This window comes from Scyliorhinus torazame, chromosome 6, assembly GCF_047496885.1.
Source record: "Scyliorhinus torazame isolate Kashiwa2021f chromosome 6, sScyTor2.1, whole genome shotgun sequence".
Classification (NCBI taxonomy): Eukaryota; Metazoa; Chordata; class Chondrichthyes; order Carcharhiniformes; family Scyliorhinidae; genus Scyliorhinus; species Scyliorhinus torazame.
In genome coordinates this window covers 130,277,379-130,300,478 of record NC_092712.1, presented here as the reverse complement: position 1 = coordinate 130,300,478, position 23,100 = coordinate 130,277,379, and the positions used below count along the sequence as shown (strand labels likewise).

At 47.8% G+C, this 23,100-nt stretch overlaps 1 protein-coding gene across 1 annotated transcript in view; it reads right to left on the bottom strand.

Moving 5' to 3' along the window:
* LOC140425024 (retinol dehydrogenase 12-like) overlaps nt 1-11,845 on the bottom strand; it is a 47,466-nt gene extending 35,621 nt beyond the window's left edge. Inside the window, exon 1 of the mRNA XM_072508803.1 lies at nt 11,544-11,845. Coding sequence (XP_072364904.1) covers nt 11,544-11,557 — 14 coding nt within the window. The 5' untranslated portion in view covers nt 11,558-11,845. The remainder of the gene's footprint in view (nt 1-11,543) is intronic.
* Between the last annotated feature and the right edge of the window lie 11,255 nt (nt 11,846-23,100).

Sequence of the window (23,100 nt, the reverse complement as noted above, 5' to 3'; positions counted from 1 at the left end):
GACTCATTGTTGTTTGAGATCAGACCCATTACAGCTGTGTCATTAGAAAACATGTAGATTGACTTGGAGCCAAATTTTGCAACACAGTCATGTGTGTTTAGGGAGTATAGTAGGGGGCGAAGTACACATCCTTACAGGTGTAGCCATCCGAGATGGCCACCTGCAAAGAATGATGGGAATTATGGCCAGGTTTGGGACACAGACAAGCTGCAGGTTGTATCTTTGCAAACGGCAGCCCAGAAGTATGCAGGAATTTACACCTGCAAATGGGTCATTCAAGGCGATTAAAATAATAATGGGACCATCAGGTCCATCGCATTATCTTCCAGACTAGGCGGCACAGAGGTCCTGCTCAGAGCCCTCCCATGATGGCCACTGATGCCCACTCCAAAAGTGATGTGGCAGCCCCTGATTGGATGTGACTAATCAGAGGGTAGAGCCCTGAGGAATTGATTGACAGTGACCCAGAAACTGCCCATAAAAAGGGGTGGGGAAAACTCAAGCCAGTTAAAAGACAATGCAGACATGATTTCTGTCTCTTTTTGCAGCCATGATTTCTGTCTCTTTTGGACCCGGCCTGTGCCAGCCTCTTTTGAATCCGACTTGTGCCAGCCCAACTGCAGCATAACGACCAGACAGCCAAGTTCAAGACCAACGATCGCTACCTGACGGTTGAGCCCAGCAGAGACAGAGCCACTTCTTCAAACCAGCCACATGATCAAGATAAAGGCCTTATCCACTTGCACAGTGTCGGGCGCCTGAAGTTAAGTATAGGTTATTGTAGTTGATAGGTGTAGTTTAACTCGTAGTATATTGTGCTTGCATGTCGAAGTAACCCTTGTGTGAAATAAACCATCTTTGAACTTGAACTGACTAACTGGTTGTGTGGTCCTTTGATCGATATCCGGTAAAGCCTTGTGGTGGTATAATTTGATACCTGGTCACTCTAAAGAGCATCACTATTAATTGGCAACATTATTGGGGACGCTGGTGGCGATTGGCAACACAGGGCCCTGTATGGAGGACTATCGTGGAGGACGTGTTGTTGTATTCTTACTGATTGTGGTCTGTGGGTCAGGAAGAAGTTGAGGATCCTGACTCTCGAGAGGGAGGAGCCAAGTCCTAGGTTTTGGAGCTTTGATAGGAGCTTGGCTTGGATTATGGTGCTGAAAGCAGAGCTGTAGTCAATGAATAGGAGTCTGATGTAGGAATCTTTGTTGTAGAGATGCTCCAGGGAGGAGTGTAGGGACAGGAAGATAGCGTCTGCTGCGGACTGCTTGAGGCAATATGCAAATTGCAGTGGACCATGGCATTCTGGGAGTATGGAGTTGATTTGTTTTATGGCCAACCTCTCGAAGCACTTCATACGGATAGCTGTCAAGGCTACCGGACGGTAGTCATTGAGGCATGTTGCTTGGTTCTTCTTTGGCACTGGTATGATGGCAGTCTTCTTGAAGCAGGTGGGAACCTCAGAACGGAGTAGGGAAAGGTAAAGATGTCCATGAACACATCCGCCAGTTGGTCTGCACGGGATCTTGAGTCCACGACTAGGGACCCGACTCCACGACTAGGGACACCATCAGGACATGTCGCTTTCCAAGGGTTCACTTTCAAGAAGGCCGATCTGACTTTGGAAGCTGTGACGGTAGGTATGGGTGTGTCCGATGCTGCTGGGGCAGTTGGCAATGGTTCGATGATTTCCTGCTCAAACGGAGCATAAAATGCATTGAGTTCATCGGGGAAGGTTGTGCTGCTGCCGAAGATTCTACTCGGCTTTGCATTGTAACCCGATATGTTGTTTAAGCCTTGCCACAACCGACAAGAGTCTGTGTCGCTAATCTGTGACACTAGCTTCGTCTGGTATTGTTTCTTGACATCCCTGATGGCTTTGCAGAGTCGGACCTGGATTTCTTGTATAGGTTAGGGTCACCTGTCTTAAACGACTCAGACCTGGCCTTCCGTAAGGAGTGAATCTCCCGATTAAGCCATGGTTTCCAGTTGGGAAACGTACATACTACCTTCTTCTTTGGCATGCAGTCTTCTACACACTTGCTGAAGAAGTCTGTGACGGTGTTGGCATACTCGTTTGGTTGGTCACCGAGTTCTTGAATATGGACCAGTCCATTGACTCCAAGCAGTTACGTAGGAGTTGCCTTCTGTTGCCTTGGACCAGCGTTGCATGACGTTCTTAACCGGATTCTCCCACTTAAGTTTCTGCTTATATGTCGGGAGAAGTAGCACCGTCTTATGGTCTGATTTTCCAAAGTGCGGTCAGGGAGTGGATCGATAGGCACCCTTGATGTTTGTGTAGTCCAGTCAAAGAAGTTAATTGATAATATTCTAACAAAACATCTAATTTACTCCCTTAAGTGCTTTCAGTTTCTTGGCCGCAGTTCACTTATATATAAACACACGAATTAGGAGGAGGAATAGTCCAGAAGCAGATGACATTGACCAAATAAGAAAGTTTCTTCTTCGGGTCAAGTTACTAGTGAAAACTATTAACCAGAGAGTCTCCAGACTGAGGCTATTGTACATGGAGTCTCTCACATCCTTATTACAAGACACTACTTTGCCACGGCTACCATATGGTTACAATTAATAATGAAAGAGCTTACATGCGACCAGGCTACCAGAGAAGCCGTCTACCTGAACACACGAAAGGTGCTAATGGCACATTTAACCACCAAGAAAGGCACCAGAAAGAAAAACCTGAAGTTGAAGTGTATGCAAGCTTAGGTTAAATTGAAGCAATACAATAAAGAAGCTGACATCTTGCTGCAGACACATTCCAGAAGTTGCCCCCAGGAGTTACCAATGCACAAGGCAATGCCCGGCACCAAAAGTGAAATTGTATGATTGTATTAATTTCAGCAAAAGATAGCATTAATGGAGGCTCATCAATGGTGAACTTAAATTCATCCAAGCCAATTTCCCCTCCGAGCCACACACCATCACACTTGAGCTATAATAGCCATTTCTTCTGGGTCAAAAGTCTCAAAATCCCTTGTTAACAGCACTGTGGTGCACCTACACCAGATGGACAGCAGTAGTTTAAGGAGGCGGCTCACCACCTTTTCAAGGGTAATTAGGGATGGGCGACAAATGCTGGCCTGGTCAGTGAGATTACATTCTGTGAAAGAATTTATTTTAAAATCCAATCTTGGAACTGTGTAGAGGATCGGCAGCAGCAGGCATCTATTTGGGTCTTTCAGTTTGCTCATCAAAAATAACACCCCTTACTGGTTAGCAGGATTCATTTTACAATCTAAAGTAAACCGTAAATAATTTTGCAGCCAAAATTCCATCAAAGAAAAAAAAATTCTAACTCTTATAAAATCAATCATAGAATTTACAGTGCAGAAGGAGGTCATCCAGCCCATCGAGTCGGCACCTGCTCTTGAAAGAGCACCCTACCCAAGCCCACACCTCCACCCCATCTCCGTAACCCCACCCAACCTTTTTGGACACGGAGGGCAATTTAGCATGGCCAATCCACCTGACCTGTACATCTTTGGACTGTGGGAGGAACCGGAGCACCCGGGAGGAAACCCACGCAGACACGGGGAGAACGTGCAGACTCCGCACAGACAGGTACCAAGCCAGGACACGGGGGTGAACGTGCAGACTCAGCACAGACAGGTACCCAAGCCAGGAATTAAACCTAGGAACCCGGAACTGTGAAGCAAATGTGCTAACCACTGTGCTGCCCCTATTTTAGCACGTTATAAAATTATGCAGAATCTAACTGGTTTGTTCAGTCCAAGAGTTTAATTAATTTATGATCTCAGATCAGAGTACAACATAAACAGATAGCAGCATTTACATTTCTTACAAAAAGAAAAACTTACTGCAAACACAACCTTTGCTACATGTGTTCCAGCCAAGAGTCTCCCTGGCGTCTGACACAGAGAAGATCATTGCAAGGATTCTCGTCAACTGGCTCCTTCCAGGGGTGAGGAACTCCTTCCAGAGTTGCAGGACAGTTTTTGTCCATCGAAAGACAACACAGACAAGGTGGTCAAGAAAGCAAATGGATTGCTGTCCTTTACATAAGAACATAAGAACTGGAGCAGGAGTAGGCCATCTGGCCCCTCGAGCCTGCTCCACCATTCAATGAGATCATGGCTGATCTTTTGTGGACTCAGCTCCACTTTCTGGCCCGAATACCATAACCCTTAATCCCTTTATTCTTCAAAAAACTATCTATCGTTATCTTAAAAACATTTAATGAAGGAGCCTCTACTGCTTCACTGGGCAAGGAATTCCATAGATTCACAATCCTTTGGGTGAAGAAGTTCCTCCTAAACTCAGTCCTAAATCCACTTCCCCTTATTTTGAGGCTATGTCCCCTAGTTCTGCTTTCACCCGCCAGTGGAAACAACATGCCAGCATCTATCCTGTCTATTCCCTTCATAATCTTATATGTTTCCATAAGATCCCCCTCATCCTTCTAAATTCCAACGAGTACAGTCCCAGTCTACTCAACCTCTCCTCGTAATCCAACCCCTTCAGCTCTGGGATTAACCTAGTGAATCTCCTCTGCACACCCTCCAGTGCCAGTACGTCCTTTCTCAAGTAAGAAGACCAAAACTGAACACAGTACTCCAAGTGTGGCCTCACTAACACCTTATACAATTGCAGCAGAACCTCCCTAGTCTTAAACTCCATCCCTCTAGCAATGAAGGACAAAATTCCATTTGCCTTCTTAATCACCTGTAAACCAATTTTTTGCGACTCATGCACTAGCACACCCAGGTCTCTCTGCACAGCATCATGTTTTAATATTTTATCATTTAAATAATAATCCCTTTTGCTGTTATTCCTACCAAAATGGATAACCTCACATTTGTCAACATTGTATTCCATCTGCCAGACCCTAGCCCATTCACTTAGCCTATCCAAATCCCTCTGCAGACTTCCAGTATCCTCTGCACTTTTTGCTTTACCACTTCTCTTAGTGTCGTCTGCAAACTTGGACACATTGCCCTTGGTCCCCAACACCAAATCATCTATGTAAATTGTGAACAGGTGTGGGCCCAACACTGATCCCCGAGGGACACCACTAGCTACTGATTGCCAACCAGAGAAACACCCATTAATCCCCACTCTTTGCTTTCTATTAATTAACCAATCCTCTATCCATGCTACTACTTTCCCCTTAATGCCATGCATCTTTATCTTATGCAGCAACCTTGTGTGGCACCTTGTCAAAGGCTTTCTGGAAATCCAGATATACCACATCCATTGGCTACCCGTTATCTACCGCACTGTTAATGTCCTCAAAAAATTCCACTAAATTAGTTAGGCATGACCTACCCTTTATGAACCCATGCTGCATCTGCCCAATGGGACAATTTCCATCCAGATGCCTCGCTATTTCATCCTTGATGATAGATTCCAGCATCTTCCCTACTACCGAAGTTAAGCTCACTGGCCTGTAATTACCCGCTTTCTGTCTACCTCCTTTTTTAAACAGTGGTGTCACGTTTGCTAATTTCCAATGCGCCGGGACCACCCCAGAGTCTAGTGAATTTTGGTAAATTATCACTAGTGCATTTGCAATTTCCCTAGCCATCTCTTTTAGCACTCTGGGATGCATTCCATCAGGTCCAGGAGACTTGTCTACCTTTAGCCCCATTAGCTTGCCCATCACTACCTCCTTGGTGATAACAATCCTCTCAAGGTCCTCACCTGTCATAGCCTCATTTCCATCAGTCACGTTATTTGTGTCTTCCACTGTGAAGACTGACCCAAAAAACCTGTTCAGTTCCTCAGCCATTTCCTCCTCTCCCATTATTAAATCTCCCTTCTCATCCTCTAAAGGACCAATATTTACCTTAGCCACTCTTTTTTTGTTTTATGTATTTGTAGAAACTTTTACAATCTGTTTTTATATTCTGAGCAGGTTTACTCTCATAATCTATCTTACTCTTCTTTATAGCTTTTTTTTTTTAGTAGTTTTCTGTTGCCCCCTAAAGATTTCCCAGTCCCCTAGTCTCCCACTGATCTTTGCTACTTTGTATGTTTTTTCCTTCAATTTGATACTCTCCCTTATTTCCTTAGATATCCACAGTCGATTTTCCCTCTTTTTACCATCCTTCCTTTTTGTTGGTATAAACCTTTGCTGAGCACTGAAAAATCACTTGGAAGGTTCTCCACTGTTCCTCAACTGTTTCACCATAAAGTCTTTGCTCCCAGTCTACCTTAGCTAGTTCTTCTCTCATCCCATTGTAATCTCCTTTGTTTAAGCACAAAACACTAGTGCTTGATTTTACCTTCTCACCCTCCATCTGTATTTTAAATTCCACCATATTGTGATCGCTCCTTCCGAGAGGATCCCTAACTATGAGATCCTGAATCAATCCTGTCTCATTACACAGGACCAGATCTAGGACCACTTGTTCCCTTGTAGGTTCCATTACATACTGTTCTAGGAAACTATCGCGGATACATTCTATAAACGCCTCCTCAAGGCTGCCTTGACCGACCTGGTTAAACCAATCGACATGTAGATTAAAATCCCCCATGATAACTGCTGTACCATTTCTACATGCATCAGTTATTTCTTTGTTTATTGCCTGCCCCACCATAATGTTACTATTTGGTGGCCTATAGATTACTCCTATCAGTGACTTTTTCGCCTTACTAGTCCTGATTTCCACCCAAATGGATTCAACCTTATCCTCCATAGCACCGATGTCATCCCTTACTGTTGCCCGGATGTCATCCTTAAATAACAGAGCTACACCACCTCCCTTACCATCCACTCTGTCTTTCCGAAAAGTTTGATACCCTCGGATATTTAACTCCCAGTCGTGACCATCCTTTAACCATGTTTCAGTAATGGCCACTAAATCATAGTCATTCACGATGATTTGCGCCATCAACTCATTTACCTTATTCCGAATACTACGAGCATTCAGGTAAAGTACACTTATGTTGGCTTTTTTACCTCTGTTCTTAGTCTTAACACCTCGATCAGTAACCTCTCCTAAGTTATATTTCCTCTTTCTCCTAATTTTCCTTGTCGTTGAACCCATATCTTCATGTAGCAACCTGCCGCGTCGCTTACCATTAATGTTTTCACTTCCCGTTTTATTTCTTTTAGTATTCCTGGTCCTATTCACTGAGCTCCCCTCAGTCACTGTACCTCGTACTGTCGCCCTTGATTTTTGACTATGGCTTCTCTGCCTTACACTTTCCCACTTTCCCCCTTATTGCCTTTTGTTTCTGTCCCTGTTTTACTACCTTCCAACTTCCTGCAATCGGTTCCCAGCCCCCTGCCACATTAGTTTAAACTCTCCCCAACAGCTCTAGCAAACACCCCCCTAGGACATCGGTTCCAGTCCTGCCCAGGTGCAGACCATCCAGTTTGTACTGGTCCCAGCTCCCCAGAACCGGTTCCAATGTCGCAGGAATTTGAATCCCTCCCTCTTGCACCATCTCTCGAGCCACGCATTCATCCTCTCTATCCTGACATTCCTACTCTGACTAGCTCGTGGCACTGGTAGCAATCCTGAGATTACTACCTTTGAGGTCCTACTTTTTAAGTTCAACTCCTAGCTCCCTAAATTCAGCTTGTAGGACCTCGTCCCGTTTTTTTACCTATATCGTTGGTGCCTATGTGCACCACGACAGCTGGCTGTTCACCCCCCCCCCCCACCCCCCCCCCCCCGCCCCCAGAATGTCCTGCAGCCGCTCCGAGACATCCTTGACCCTTGCACCAGGGAGGCAACATACCATCCTGGAGTCTCGATTGCGTCCGCAGAACCGCCTGTCTATTCCCCTTACAATTGAGTCCCCTATCACTATAGCCCTGCCATTCTTCTTCCTGCCCAGCAGAGCCAGCCATGGTGCCATGAACCTGGCTGCTGCTGCCTTCCCCTGGTGAGCCATCTCCCTCAACAGTATCCAAAGCGGTATATCTGTTTTTCAGGGAGATGACCGCAGAGGACACCTGCACTGCCTTCCTACTCTTGCTCTGTCTTTTGGTCACTCATTTTCTATCTCCCTCAGTACCTTTCACCTGCGGTGTGACCAACTCGCTAAACGTGCTATCCACGAAGTCCTCAGCATCGCGGATGCTCCAAAGTGAGTCCATCCGCAGCTCCAGAGCCGTCAAGCGGTCTAACAGGAGCTGCAACTGGACACACTTCTTGAACGTGAAGGAGCCAGGGACAGTGGACGTGTCCCCGAGCTCCCACATCGCACACGAGGAGCATGACACGGGTCGGAGATCTCCTGCCATGTCTTAAACCTTCGGTTAACTTCAACAACTACAATTTCAACAAAAAAAAAATTTTTAAAAATATATACCAATGAAAAGAAACACTACTTACCGGGGATAAAAAGCACTTCCTACCAACCCAGCTTTGATTTCCCACCTAGATTCAAATTCCCAAACTCACTCTTAGCTGTGTCTCACTCCTGGCTCTGTCTTCTCTGGCTCACTGGGAGAACTTACTGGGAGTGAGTTTACAAGTTGCTCTTTTTAAACTGTCCTGAATTCACTCCCCTCCCCCACCTGCTTTTAGATCAAGGTAGATTTAAGTGACTGACCCTTAACTGCCAACCAGTTATGTGAGTGGGTGGGCAGCCCTTGTTAACCTACACTGCACAATTCTAGCTTAATTTAAACTCCTGAAATTTAAAAGGAGCTGCCTTACTGATTTGATTCAATTCCCACCTAGATTCAAATTCCCAAACTCACTCTTAGCTGTGTCTCACTCCTGGCTCTGTCTTCTCTGGCTCACTGGGAGAACTCCATTGGCTCACTGGGAGAACTCCAACTTTATTGGATTAGGTATGGAATACAAAATCAGGGATTAATAATGGAATAGCATAAAGTGCTGGTTAGGCCACAGATGGAATGGTGTATACAGTTCTGGTCATCTGGTCACATGAAGGACATGGGTTTTTCTGGAGAGAGTGCAGGGGAGATTTGCAAGAATGTTGCCAGGGCTTAAAAATTGCATGTAGGTGGAGAGACTGGATAGGCTAGGGTTGGTTTCCTTAGAACGGAAGAAGCTACGAGATTCCCATTATTGGAATGTACAAACTTAAGACCATACACAAGCAAGACTTATTTCCCCTAGGTGTGGGCTCAATTACCGGGGGCATAGATTTAAGGTGATTGGCTGAAGGATTAGAAGAGACTTGAGGAAAAGTCTTTGTCACCCAGACTGGTGTGTCTGGAATTCATTGCTCATTGGTGGTCAAGGTTGAAACACTCAACTACCGTGTGGGCAGCACAATAGCTAGCACTATGGCTTCACAGCGCCAGGGTCCCAGGTTCGATTCCCGGCTTGGGCCACTGTGTGTGGAGTCTGCACGTTCTCCCTGTGTCTGCATGGGTTTCCTCCGGGTGCTCCGGTTTCCACCCACAAGTCCCGAAAGACGTGCTGTTAGGTAAGTTGGGCATTCTGAATTCTCTGTGTACCCGAACAGGCTCCGGAATGTGGCAACTTTGGGCTTTTCACAGTTTATTGCAGTGTTCATGTAAGCGTACTTGTGGCAATAAAAATTATTACATTTAAAAATTAATTTTAAAAATGTACCTGGGTCTGCATCAGACTTGCTGTAACCTATAAGGTTACGGGTTAGGTGCTGGAAAATTGGATTAAAATGAGCAGCTAATTTCCCTTTTTGGCTGGAGAAGACATAGCAGTCTGAATGGCCTCTTTCTGTGCCATAACTTTTCTATGGTTCAATATTATATGCACTATGCAACAACTTCAAGAAAGATGCAATGAACCAGAACCAACATGGTTCTTTTCAACTTCACAAACATGGTTGACATAATCAAAGGCTATTCTGCATTATCCTCCTCAAATTCAGCTGCCCTTAGAAACGTCATCATTCTCCACCTACTCCACAATGACATGCAAGTCATGATAAATCTCACAACAGAATCTCCACAATCCTTATCTCAGTGAAAACTGGGGTCAAAACTGTGTCATTGTACCAACTCTCTTCTCCATTTTCCTCACTGCAATACTGCACCTCACCTTCAGCACATTGCCCATAGACATGGAGATAACCTATAGGACAGGAAATGGTCCAACCTACACGGTCTCCAATCTAAAACCACTAAACATCCAGAAAACGAAGATTCTCTTCTAATTAACTTACACAGCAAAACACTCCCTGCTTCCTTCCCCTTTGCCCAAATTTAGGCCCATTTTCCATATCTTTGGGAACCTCCTCTTGACAAAGGCAGATAGACAAGCAGAATTCATTATCACCTTCAGCTCAGCCTTTGTCAACCAAGGAAAAGAGTAATTGAGGACCAGAATCTCAAGGGTTTACAGGGCAGCAGGGATCCTTGCATTCCTGTATTTCAGAAACTGGAAAAGTCCCAAGATCCTTCAAATCCAGTGACAAGAAAGGCAGTCCAACAGCAGCGTCCTCTCCCAAGCCAATCTGCCCAGTATGGAGGTGCGAAAAACTCAAAAACAGCACCGCCAGGTGGGACATGTTGTTCATGTGCCTGACACCAGACTATTGAAGCAATTGTCCTATTCAGAATGCGGCCACGGTAGGAGACTCCCTGGAGAACAGTGGAAACACTCGAAGGGTGTCCTCAAAGCAAATCCTGGAGAGGTTAAACATCCCCGCTGACTCAAAGGCCTGTGACTGACCAAAACGGAGGTTTATTCATAAAGGCCCGACCACAGAGAGACTTCACTGGGAACCTGCAGAGGTGAAGCCAAGACATCAAAGCGAACAAGCCATTAAACCAACCCTTCAAGCTCCACCTGCCCCACATGTGGCAGAGTGGAGATAATCCATTGAACTTGTCAGCCACCTTAGAACCCATCAAACAGGAGCAGAACAGGTCACCCTTCGTCTGGTGTGATTACCTAAGAAAGAGATGTTCCACCCATGGATGTCAGGTTTGGCTCAGTAGTGGCATTCTTACCCCAGTTAAAGGGTAGTGGGTCCCACTCCAGGATTTAAGCATTCAACCTAGACTGACACTTCAGTGCAATAATGTTACAGCCATTAAATTGCAGTCCTGGCCACTGTCTCAGATGAATATGAGAGATCCCTTGGCACAATGGACTTCAGGGGCACTGAAGAAGCAAAAAGGACGAGGGGGTCAAACACGTCTAAATCTTTGAATACTGCACTGAAACGTCAACCTGAAGTGCTTAAATCCTGCATTGAGACTCGATCCCAGAATTTGCTGTGTTGCCAGTGAGCCAAACGGATTTTTTTTTAAAACTTGGGAGTTGCAGTAAAACAAATACAGAACCGTGGAATATAATCAAAACTGTAAATAAAGACAGTGAATACAGTATGTTTGTCACCATGAGAATGTGAAGGGAAGGGGTGCGAAAGTAACAATTCCAAAATATTTCAACAGAAACATAAAAAGTTATCCTTCAAATCCCCTTTAATTTACACATTACGACCTCACGTGAAATCATTACTGCTGGCTCTTTTCAAAGCAATTTGCTATTTAAAAAAATAATAATTTTCAAAGCCCCGTTGCGACCCTGAGGTTAGAGGAATGAAGTGTACAAAAAGCGTTTTACCCCTTGCCACACATATTGGCAGAATGAAGACGGTGGTAGCGCTCGGCTGGTGGGCTGAGCTCGATTTCCCTGCGGCAGGTGTGCTGCTGTGTGCCACTCACTCACTCACTGGACCAGTCACTCACTGACTGCGTCTCCCTCTGTCACGGAAGCTCGGATTGTCACCCTCATGACTCTCGATTCACCAATCATCCCCTCACATTCAGGTGGTGGCTCCTCCTCCGAATAAGGAAGGTCAGGGCGGGTCCGTGTTCATTTGGTTTTGACTCCACACGCTTGTGGCGTGTCGCTGCAATTTATCAGTCTTGTTGATGTTTTTAAATTGTCTTTCATGCAGCGCCTGTGTTCAGTTGCTGGGATAACCCCGGTCATTGGAGACAAAGACCCCATGTTGTAATGACCAATTTGCCTCATGCCTGACCTTTATTACAAAACGAATTACGCGGTAACAATGTGCGTTGTAAGTTTTTCGGGGAGGAGGTGGATTAGAGGTGAGCTTGAAAGATTATTGTACGGTATCCCAGGTCAATTTGCTGGAGATATGTGTGAGTGAGCACATTCTGCAGAGACTCGCTGGTTGGTTCAGAGTAGATTCCAAACGTTCCACGCCCCAGAAAACCGATTAGACTGGACAGATTACATTCCTGCTACCAGAGACATGTTACACCACGGTAGTCCTGATCGCTCTTTCATCATCCCAGAAGTGCGGACTGACCTTAGTTGTGTGAGGAGCTTTACTTGGAAGATTTTAAGGATAAGGCCTTAAGGGTAGCGCTAAATTAAGTTTATGTTCTTGAAACACAGGTTCAGCTTCAACTGGAGTTGTGTGTCCAATTCTGGGCATCGCTTAAAAAAAGTTTAAGAAAGACGTTGGGGAGGATGCAGAAAGGGATTGCGAGAATGGTTCCAAGAATGAGGAACTACAGGTGTGAAAAAAGATCAAGAAACGTTGTTTTCGTTGGAGGAGAGAGGTTTTGAGAGGAGATTTGAGAGATATTCAAAATCATGAGGGCTCTCAGTAGATAGGGAGGAATTGTACCCATTAGTGGAAGGAAGGAGCGCACTCTGTTAATAGGATTATATAATATAAGTTGTCTGTATAGTACTGTGGTCTATGGCCTGGGAATGGTAATATGATCTCCATCCATGTATTGTACTGGAACCCTGGTGGGCTCTGGCTCGACCCCCCCCCCCCCCCCCCCCCCGGTGCGGTATATAGACCTGCCGCCTGTGGGTGGTGTTCATTGTTACAGTAGTCACAGGCAGACAAGTTCTTGGATAATAAAGCCTATGTTCACTCGTTCTCATCGTCTTGTAGTGAATTGATTGTACATCAATTTATTACCCAAAGACATCACTATGGAAGCCGCTCTGAAGCCTGATAAACTGAACTCGATGCACGAGCAGCAGAAGCAAAGGAAATCTTTTCCCACTGGCTCCGCTGTTTTCAGGTCTACCTCAACTCCTCTGAAATGCCTCCCTGCGACACCCTCAAGCTGTGCCTCCTTCACACCCAGGTGAGCCACCGACTCTCTGGTATGATTGAGGACGCTGTCATGTACGAAGCGGTGGTCGCGATTCTAAAGAGACAGTTCTGAAGCCCATGAACGAAATGTTCACGCGGCACCTCCTCACTACCCACTGTCAACGCGCCGGGGAATCACTGGACGAGTACCTTAGAGAACCTGACACTACTCGCCCGCAACTGCAACTACAGGGATGTGAAGGCCGATGAGCACATGAAGCTGATGATCCGGGACACCTACATGGCTGGGGTCCGGTCTAACTACGTCCGGCAGCGACTGCTGGAAAACGGGGCTACTGATCTACAGGACACGGTAAAACTAGCCACCTCATTAGAGGTGGCCTACCAGAGCCTTAACGCGTTCCCAGCAGACCCAGTGAACCCCTCGTGGGCACCACAGACCGCGGCCTTCACCAGACCCGACTACGTCCCAGGCCTGTGCCGCGCGGCTGCCTGTTCATTCTGGGAGACCGCCTTGCTACTTCTGCGGTCAGGGCCAACACCCCCGGCAGCGTTGTCCAGCCCGTCACAGCGACATGCAGTGACTGCGGCAAAAAGGGACATTTTGCCAGAGTCTGTCTGGCCCGATCCAAAGCCCCGAAGTCAAAAGCTTACCAGGCCCGATCCACGGACTCACGGGCCCACAGACCCCACAATGTGGCTGCGTTCCTGCTGTACCACCCCCTTCCGACGCGTCATCCGCCTCGTGCAGCTCATGGGGGGCGCTATCTTTAACTCAGCCCGACATGTGCGACCCATGATGTGGTCATATTGGCCGCCATCTTCAACATCAAACGACACGTGGGGGCCGCCATCTTGTGACCCCGATACCTCCAACCACGCAGACTACCTGCAGCTCGGCGCAGTCACCCTCGACCAGTCGCGGCCAAAACATCTGAAGAATTCGATGATGGCTGTCCGGGTCAATGGGCACGAGACCCCCTGTCTTTTAGACTCCGGGAGCACAGAGAGTTTCGTCCATCCCAACACGGTAAGGCGCTGCTCCCTCCACATCAACCCCATGTCCCAGACGATCTTCCTTGCCTCTGGATCCCATTCGGTACAGATCCGGGGTTACTGTGTCGTGAACCACGCGATACAGGGTGCTGAGTACACCCATTTTAAACTGTATGTCAAAGAACAAAGAAATGTACAGCACAGGAACAGGCCCTTCGGCCCTCCAAGCCCGTGCCGACCATGCTGCCCGACTAAACTACAATCTTCTACACTTCCTGGGTCCGTATCCCTCTATTCCCATCCTATTCGTGTATTTGTCAAGATGCCCCTTAAATGTCACTATCGTCCCTGCTTCCACCACCTCCTCCAGTAGCGAGTTCCAGGCACCCACTACCCTCTGCGTAAAAAAACTTGCCTCGTGCATCTACTCTCAACCTTGCCCCTCTCACCTTAAATTTATGCCCCCTAGTAATTGACCCCTCTACCCTGGGGAAAAGCCTCTGACTATCCACTCTGTCTATGCGCCTCATAATTTTGTAGACCTCTATCAGGTCTCCCCTCAACCTCCTTCGTTCCAGTGAGAACAAACCGAGTTTATTCAACCGCTCCACAAAGCTAATGCCCTCCATACCAGGCAACATTCTGGTAAATCTCTTCTGCACCCTCTCTAAAGCCTCCACATCCTTCTGGTAGTGTGGCGACCAGAATTGAACACTATACTCCAAGTGTGGCCTAACTAAGGTTCTATACAGCTGCAACATGACTTGCCAATTCTTATACTCAATGCCCCGGCCAATGAAGGCAAGCATGCCGTATGCCTTCTTGACTACCTTCTCCACCTGTGTTGCCCCTTTCAAGGACCTGTACTCCTAGATCTCTTTGACTTTCAATACTCTTGAGGGTTCTACCATTCACTGTATATTCCCTACCTGCATTAGACCTTCCAAAATGCATTACCTCACATTTGTCCGGATTAAACTCCATCTGCCATCTCTCCGCCCAAGTCGCCAAACAATCTAAATCCTGCTGTATCCTCTGACAGTCCTCATCGCTATCCGCAATTCCACCAACCTTTGTGTCGTCTGCAAACCTACTAATCAGACCAGTTACATTTTCCTCCAAATCATTTATATATACTACAAAGAGCAAAGGTCCCAGCACTGATCCCTGTGGAACACCACTGGTCACAGCCCTCCAATTAGAAAAGCATCCTTCCATTGCTACTCTCTGCCTTCTATGACCTAGCCAGTCCTGTATCCACCTTGCCAGCTCACCCCTGATCCCGTGTGACTTCACCTTTTGTACTAGTCTACCATGAGGGACCTTGTCAAAGGCCTTTCTGAAGTCCATGTAGACAACATCCACTGCCCTACCTGCATCAATCATCTTAGTGACCTCCTCGAAAAACTCTAGCAAGTTAGTGAGACACGACCTCCCCTTCACAAAACCATGCTGCCTCTCACTAATACGTCCATTTGCTTCCAAATGGGAGTAGATCCTGTCTCGAAGAATTCTCTCCAGTAATTTCCCTACCACTGAAGTAAGGCTCACCGGCCTGTAGTTCCCTGGATTATCCTTGCTACCCTTCTTAAACAGAGGAACAACATTGGCTATTCTCCAGTCCTCCGGGACATCCCCTGAAGACAGCGAGGATCCAAAGATTTCTGTCAAGGCCTCAGCAATTTCCTCTCCAGCCTCCTTCAGTATTCTGGGGTCGATCCCATCAGGCCCTGGGGACTTATCTACCTTAATATTTTTTAAGACACCCAACACCTCGTCGTTTTGGATCTCAATGTGACACAGGCTATCTACACACCCTTCTCCAGACTCAACATCTACCAATTTCTTCTCTTTGGTGAATACTGATGCAAAGTATTCATTTAGTACCTCGCCCATTTCCTCTGGCTCCACACATAGATTCCCTTGCCTATCCTTCAGTGGGCCAACCCTTTCCCTGGCTACCCTCTTGCTTTTTATGTACGTGTAAAAAGCCTTGGGATTTTCCTTAACCCTATTTGCCAATGACTTTTTGTGACCCCTTCTAGCCCTCCTGACTCCTTGCTTAAGTTCCTTCCTACTTTCCTTATATTCCACGCAGGCTTCGTCTGTTCCCAGCCTTTTAGCCCTGACAAATGCCTCCTTTTTCTTTTTGACGAGGCCTACAATATCTCTCGTTATCCAAGGTTCCCGAAAATTGCCGTATTTATCCTTCTTCCTCACAGGAACATGCCGGTCCTGAATTCCTTTCAACTGACACTTGAAAGCCTCCCACATGTCAGATGTTGATTTGCCCTCAAACATCCGCCCCCAATCTATGTTCTTCAGTTCCCGCCTAATATTGTTATAATTAGCCTTCCCCCAATTTAGCACATTCATCCTAGGACCACTCTTATCCTTGTCCACCAGTACTTTAAAACTTACTGAATTGTGGTCACTGTTACCGAAATGCTCCCCTACTGAAACATCTACCACCTGGCCGGGCTCATTCCCCAATACCAGGTCCAGTACCGCCCCTTCCCTTTGGACTGTCTACATATTGTTTTAAGAAGCCCTCCTGGATGCTCCTTACAAACTCCGCCCCGTCTAATCCCCTGGCACGAAGTGAGTCCCAGTCAATATTGGGGAAGTTGAAGTCTCCCATCACCACAACCCTGTTGTTTTTACTCTTTTCCAAAATCTGTCTACCTATCTGCTCCTCTATCTCCCGCTGGCTGTTGGGAGGCCTGTAGTAAACCCCCAACATTGTGACTGCACCCTTCTTATTCCTGATCTCTACCCATATAGCCTCACTGCCCTCTGAGGTGTCCTCCCGCAGTACAGCTGTGATATTCTCCCGAACCTGTAGCGGAACTCCGCCTCCCCTTTTACATCCCCCTCTATCCCGCCTGAAACATCTAAATCCTGGAACGTTTAGCTGCCAATCATGCCCTTCCCTCAACCAGGTCTCTGTAATGGCAACAACATCATAGTTCCAAGTACTAATCCAAGCTCTAAGTTCATCTGCCTTACCCGTAATACTTCTTGCATTAAAACATATGCACTTCAGGCCACCAGACCCGCTGTGTTCAGCAACTTCTCCCTGTCTGCTCTGCCTCAGAGCCCCACTGTCCCTATTCCCTAGTTCTCCCTCAATGCTCTCACCTTCTGACCTATTGCTCCTGTGCCCACCCCCCTGCCATACTAGTTTAAACCCTCCCGTGTGACACTAGCAAACCTCGCGGCCAGGATATTTATGCCTCTCCGGTTTAGATGCAACCCGTCCTTATATAGGTCACACCTGCCCCGGAAAAGCTCCCAGTGGTCCAGATAACGGAAACCCTCCCTCCTACACCAGCTGTTTAGCCACGTGTTTAGCTGCTCTATCTTCCTATTTCTAGCCTCACTGGCACGTGGCACAGGGAGTAATCCTGAGATTACAACCCTAGAGGTCCTGTCTTTTAACTTTCTGCCTAGCTCCCTGAACTCCTGCTGCAGGACCTCATGCCCCTTCCTGCCTACGTCGTTAGTACCAATATGTACAACGACCTCTGCCTGTTTGCCCTCCCCCTTCAGGATGCCCTCTACCCGTTCGGAGACATCCTGGACCCTGGCACCAGGGAGGCAACATACCATCCTGGAGTCTCTTTCACGTCCACAGAAGCGCCTATCTGTGCCCCTGACTATAGAGTCCCCTATTACTATTGCTCTTCTGCACTTTGACCCTGCCTTCTGAACATCAGAGCCAGCCGTGGTGCCACTGCTCTGGCTGCTGCTGTTTTCCCCTGATAGGCTACCCCCCCCGACAGTATCCAAAGGGGTATACCTGTTCGAGAGGGGGACAACCACAGGGGATTCCTGCACTGACTGCCTGCCCTTTCTGGTGGTCACCCATTTCTCTGCCTGCACCTTGGGTGTGACCACATTTACATAACTGCGATCTATGACGCTTTCCGCCACCTGCATGCTCATAAGTGCATCCAATTGCTGCTCCAACCGAACCATGCGGTCTGTGAGGAGCTCCAGTTGGGTGCACTTTCTGCAGATGAAGCCATCCGGTAGGCTGGAAGCCTCCCGGACCTGCCACATCTCACAGTCAGAGCACTGCACCCCTCTAACTGACATTGCGTCAATTAATTAAAATTTAATAAATGTTTTTTTTTTAATATATTTTTTTTAAATTTCAAAGTTACTGCTAACTATCTGTTTCCCAGCACTAGATTTCTAATAGAAATGCGAAAGCTAAATATAGTACTCTCCGATCTCTGGCTTAGATACCCCTCTAAATTATAATTAAGTAATTATGTTCAATTAGTTACCAATGCTTAATTTTTTTAATTTAGTGTAGATTCCCAACCAGCCACTCAGGTCACAGCTTTCTGTGATGTCACTTCAGTATCCCCCGACACACACAATTTGAAAAAGGTATAAAAGTAAAAATGAGTAAAAATCACTTACTTACCTTCTGAGTGTCTTAGATGTTCTCAGGTTCTCTCCCTGACAGAGACTGCTCCTCCACCTCCGAACCTTGACCTGCACAATGCTAATAATATAATATAATAATAATATAATAAATGAAATGAAAATCGCTTATTGTCACAAGTAGGCTTCAAATGAAGTTACTGTGAATCGCCCCTAGTCGCCACATTCCGGCACCTGTTCGCAGAGGCTGTTACGGGTCCTCCCTCACCTCTGCCCTCCCCCCCCCCCCCCCCCCCCTACTGCTTGGACTTGACTTCCGATGCAGCCACCGAAGCCTGACCCTAAAGTTCGGCCGACCCCCTACCCCCTCTCTATGTAGCCTCGTGATCCCTATGGTCAACCCCCTTAACTCTTTGCTAACCTCACCCCCGACTGTAAGCCTGTCGCCACCAGGAGCAGGCGGTACAGTGCACAAGACATTATTTTTATCAAGTCGGAGGTCCAGCGAATCTTGAGGGAGGGGGTCATCGAGGCCAGCAACAGCCCCTGGAGAGCACAAGTGGTGGTTGTCAGGACCGGGGAAAAGAATTGGATGGTTGTGGACTACAGCCAAACCATAAACCGGTTCACGCAACTTGATGCGTACCCCCTCCCCCGCATAGCGGAGATGGTCAACCAGATCGCACAGTACCGGGTGTTCTCCACAGTAGATCTGAAGTCTGCCTACCACCAGCTCCCGATCCGCCCGGAAGATTGCCACTACACTGCTTTTGAAGCAGCTGGCTGACTCTTCCACTTCCTAAGGGTCCCTTTCGACGTCACTAATGGGGTCTTGGTCTTCCAGAGAATGATGGACCGAATGGTGGACCAGTACGGGCTGCGGGCTACATACCCGTACTTGGACAATGTTACCACCTGCGGCCATGATCAGAAGGACCACAACGCCAACCTTCAGAGGTTCCTCCAGACCGCCCAATCCCTCAACCTCACATATTTCAAGGAGAAGTGCGTTTTCCGCACAACCTGGCTAGTCATCCACAGCTACGTCGTGGAAAACGGGGTCCTAGGGCCCAACCCCGAACGCATGCGCCCCCTCATGGAACTTCCCCCTCCCCACAGCCTAAAGGCCCTCAAACGCTGCCTGGAGCTATTCTCCTATTACGCCTAGTGGGTCCCCAACTATGCGGACAAAGCCCGCCCACTTATCAAAGCCACTATATTCCCCCTGACGGCTGAGGCCTGCTCGGCCTTCAGCCGCATCAAGGCCGATATCACTAAGGCCGCGATGCACGCGGTGGACGAGTCCGTCCCCTTCCAGGTAGAGAGTGATGCGTCAAACGTCGCCCTGGCCGCCACCCTCAACCAGGCTGGCAGGCCAGTAGCCTTCTTTTCTAGAACCCTCCATGCCTCCGAGATTCGACACTCCTCTGTCGAGAAGGAAGCGCAAGCCATCGTGGAAGCTGTGCGGCATTGGAGGCACTATCTAGCCAGTAGGAGGTTCACCCTCGTCACCGACCAACGGTCGGTAGCCTTTATGTTCGACAATGCACAACGGGGCAAAATTAAAAATGACAAAATCTTGAGGTGGAGGCTCGAATTCTCCACCTATACTTACGATGTCAAGTATCGTCCTGGGGAGCTCAACGAGCCCTCGGATGCCCTCTCCCACGGCACATGCACCAGCGCACAAGATGACCGACTTCAGGCTATCCACAATGACCTCTGTCACCCGGTGTCACTCGGCTTATCCACTTTATTAAGGCCCGCAATCTGCCCTCAGGGCCATGACCAGGGATTGCCAAGTCTGCGCAGAGTGCAAACCACACTTCTACCAGCCAGACAAGGCCCACCTGGTAAAGGCCTCCCGGCCCTTTGAGCGCCTTAGTATCGACTTCAAAGGGCCCCTCCCTTCCACCAACCGCAATATATACTTCCTGACCGTCATTGATGAGTATTCCCGCTTCCCCTTCACTATCCCATGTCCCGACATGACCTCGGCCACTGTTATAAGGGCACTGCACAGCATTTTCACCCTGTTCGGTTTCCCTGCATACATCCAGTGACCGGGGCACCTCTTTCATGAGCGATGAGCTGCGTCAGTACCTGCTCAGTAAGGGCATCGCCTCGAGCAGGACTACAAGCTACAACCCGCAGGGAAACGGGCAGTTGGAGGGAGAACGCGACGGTATGGATGGCCGTTCTTCTTGCCCTTCGGTCTAGAAGTCTCCAGATTCCCCGCTGGCAGGAGGTCCTCCCCGATGTGCTCCACTCCATTAGATCGCTCCTGTGCACAGCCACGAACGAGACCCCTCACGACAGTTTGTTTGTCTGTCCTTGGAAGTCCATCTCCGGGGTCTCGCTTCCATCCTGGCTGACAACTCCGGGACCTGTCCTCCGGAAGCATATGAGCCATAACACCTACCCCTGGTCGAGAGGGTCCAGCTGCTGCATGCCAACCCTCAATATGCCTTTGTCGCGCACCAAGACGGACGGCAAGATATGGTCTCCCTCCAGGACCTGGCGCCCGCTGGTTCCCATGTCAACGCGCCCCCACCGCCTACCGCCACCCCCCCAAATCCCTAACACCCCCCTGGGGCTCCTGTACTGTCCCGCGCCTACACTGCCGCCATCCACCACCCCCCTGCATACCCCCACCCCTCAACCGTCGCCAACACGCCGGACTGAAGCTCCAGACAACACGCTCTCGGAGTCAACAACTACAACGCCCATACCCGCAGCTACAACGCCCATACCCGCCGCACCGCCAGAGCTGAGGAGGTCCAAAAGAACAATCCGGCCTCCAGACAGACTGAACGTATGATGACCCCACTTGCGTGCAATTCATGTCGCCGCATTATAGGAAGGATGTGGAAGCATTGGATAGGGTGCAGACGAGATTTACCAGAATATTGCCTGGTATGGAGGGAAGATCATCATCTGAGGAAAGGCTGAGGGACTTGAGGCTGTTTTCGTTAGAGAGAAGAAGGTTAAGAGGTGACTTAATTGAGGCATACAAGATGATCAGAGGATTGGATAGGGTGGACAGTGAGAGCCTTTTTCCTCGGATGGTGATGTCCAGCACGAGGGGACATAGCTTTAAATTGAGGGGAGATAGATATAAGACAGATGTCAGAGGTAGGTTCTTTACTCAGAGAGTGGTAAGGGCGTGGAATGCCCTGCCTGCAACAATAGTGGACTCGCCAACACTAAGGGCATTCAAATGGTCATTGGATACACATATGGACGATAAGGGAATAGTGCAGATGGGCTTTAGAGTGGTTTCACAGGCCGGCGCAACATTGAGGCCGGCGCAACATTGAGGGCTGAAGGGCCTGTACTGCGCTGTAATGTTCTATGTTCTATGTTCACCCCCGCTGGACTTCATTTTTAACAGGGGGTGAATGTATTCACCATAATATAAGTTGTCTGTATAGTACTGTGGCCTATGGCCAGGGAATGGTAATATGATCTCCTTCCATGTATTGTACTGGAACCCTGGGGGGCTCCGCCTCTGGCTCTGCCCCCCTCGGGGTTGTATATTGACCTATCGCCTGTGGGCGGCGCTCATTGTTACAGCAGTCACAGGCAGGCAAGTTCTTGGATAATAAAGCCGATGTTCACTCGTTCTCATCGTCTTGTAGTGAATTGATGGTACGTCATAGCCAGAGGCAGCATAAGATTGGTTTGGAGCTGCATTGCACTGTCTAGGAGTCTGATGATTCAGATTCAATTCTGGCTTTCAAAGGTGCATTAGATAATTATCAGAATTTTTGGAGGACTGGGGAAAAGGCAGGGAGTGGGACGAGCTGATTTTCTCTTGCACAGAGCAGCACAGGTATCATGGGTCAAACGACCTGTGTGTAACTATTCTCTGATTCTATAAGTTAGAGATGTAATAGATTTTAATGAACTAAAGCACAGAAGAGAGCTCAAAGAGGGAATCTTAGTCCTGGAGAAAGCTGCAAGGCAGGAGGTGGCAAGGTATGAAGGGACTTAAACATAAGAATGAGACCTTTAAATTTGGGGAATTTGGAGCCAATACCGTTTAGTGAAGTTAAAAGCAAATTACGGCGGATGTTGGAATCTGAAACAAAAACAGAAAATACTGGAGCTTTTCAGCAGGCCTGACAGCATCTGTGGAGAAAAGGTAGCTAACGTTGAGTCTGAATGACTCTTTGACAAAGTAATCCAGACTCAGAACGTTAGCTCCCTTCTCTCTACACAGATGCTGTTAGACTGGCCGAGATTGTCCAATATTTTCAGTTTTTGTTCAGTGAGGTGCTCTGCAATCAGGGCTTGATACGCAAGAACATAAGAACGAGGAGCAGGAGTAGGCAATTACGCACCTCGAGCCAGCTCTGCCATTTAATACAATCATGGCTGACCACTTCTGGGCCTCAACCCCACTTTCCTGCCTGTTTTCCATAACACTTCAACCCATTACTAATTAAAAATCTATCTATCTCCTCCTTAAATTTACTCACTGTCCCGGCATTCACCGCACTCTGGGATAGTGAATCCCACAGATTCACGACCCTTTGGAAAGTAATTTCTCCTCAATTTTGTTTTCAATCTGCTACACCTTATCCTAAAACTATGAACTCTCGTTCTGGATTGCCCCATAAGCATCTGCTCTACGTCTACTTTGTCAATACCTTGTATCATCTTATATATATC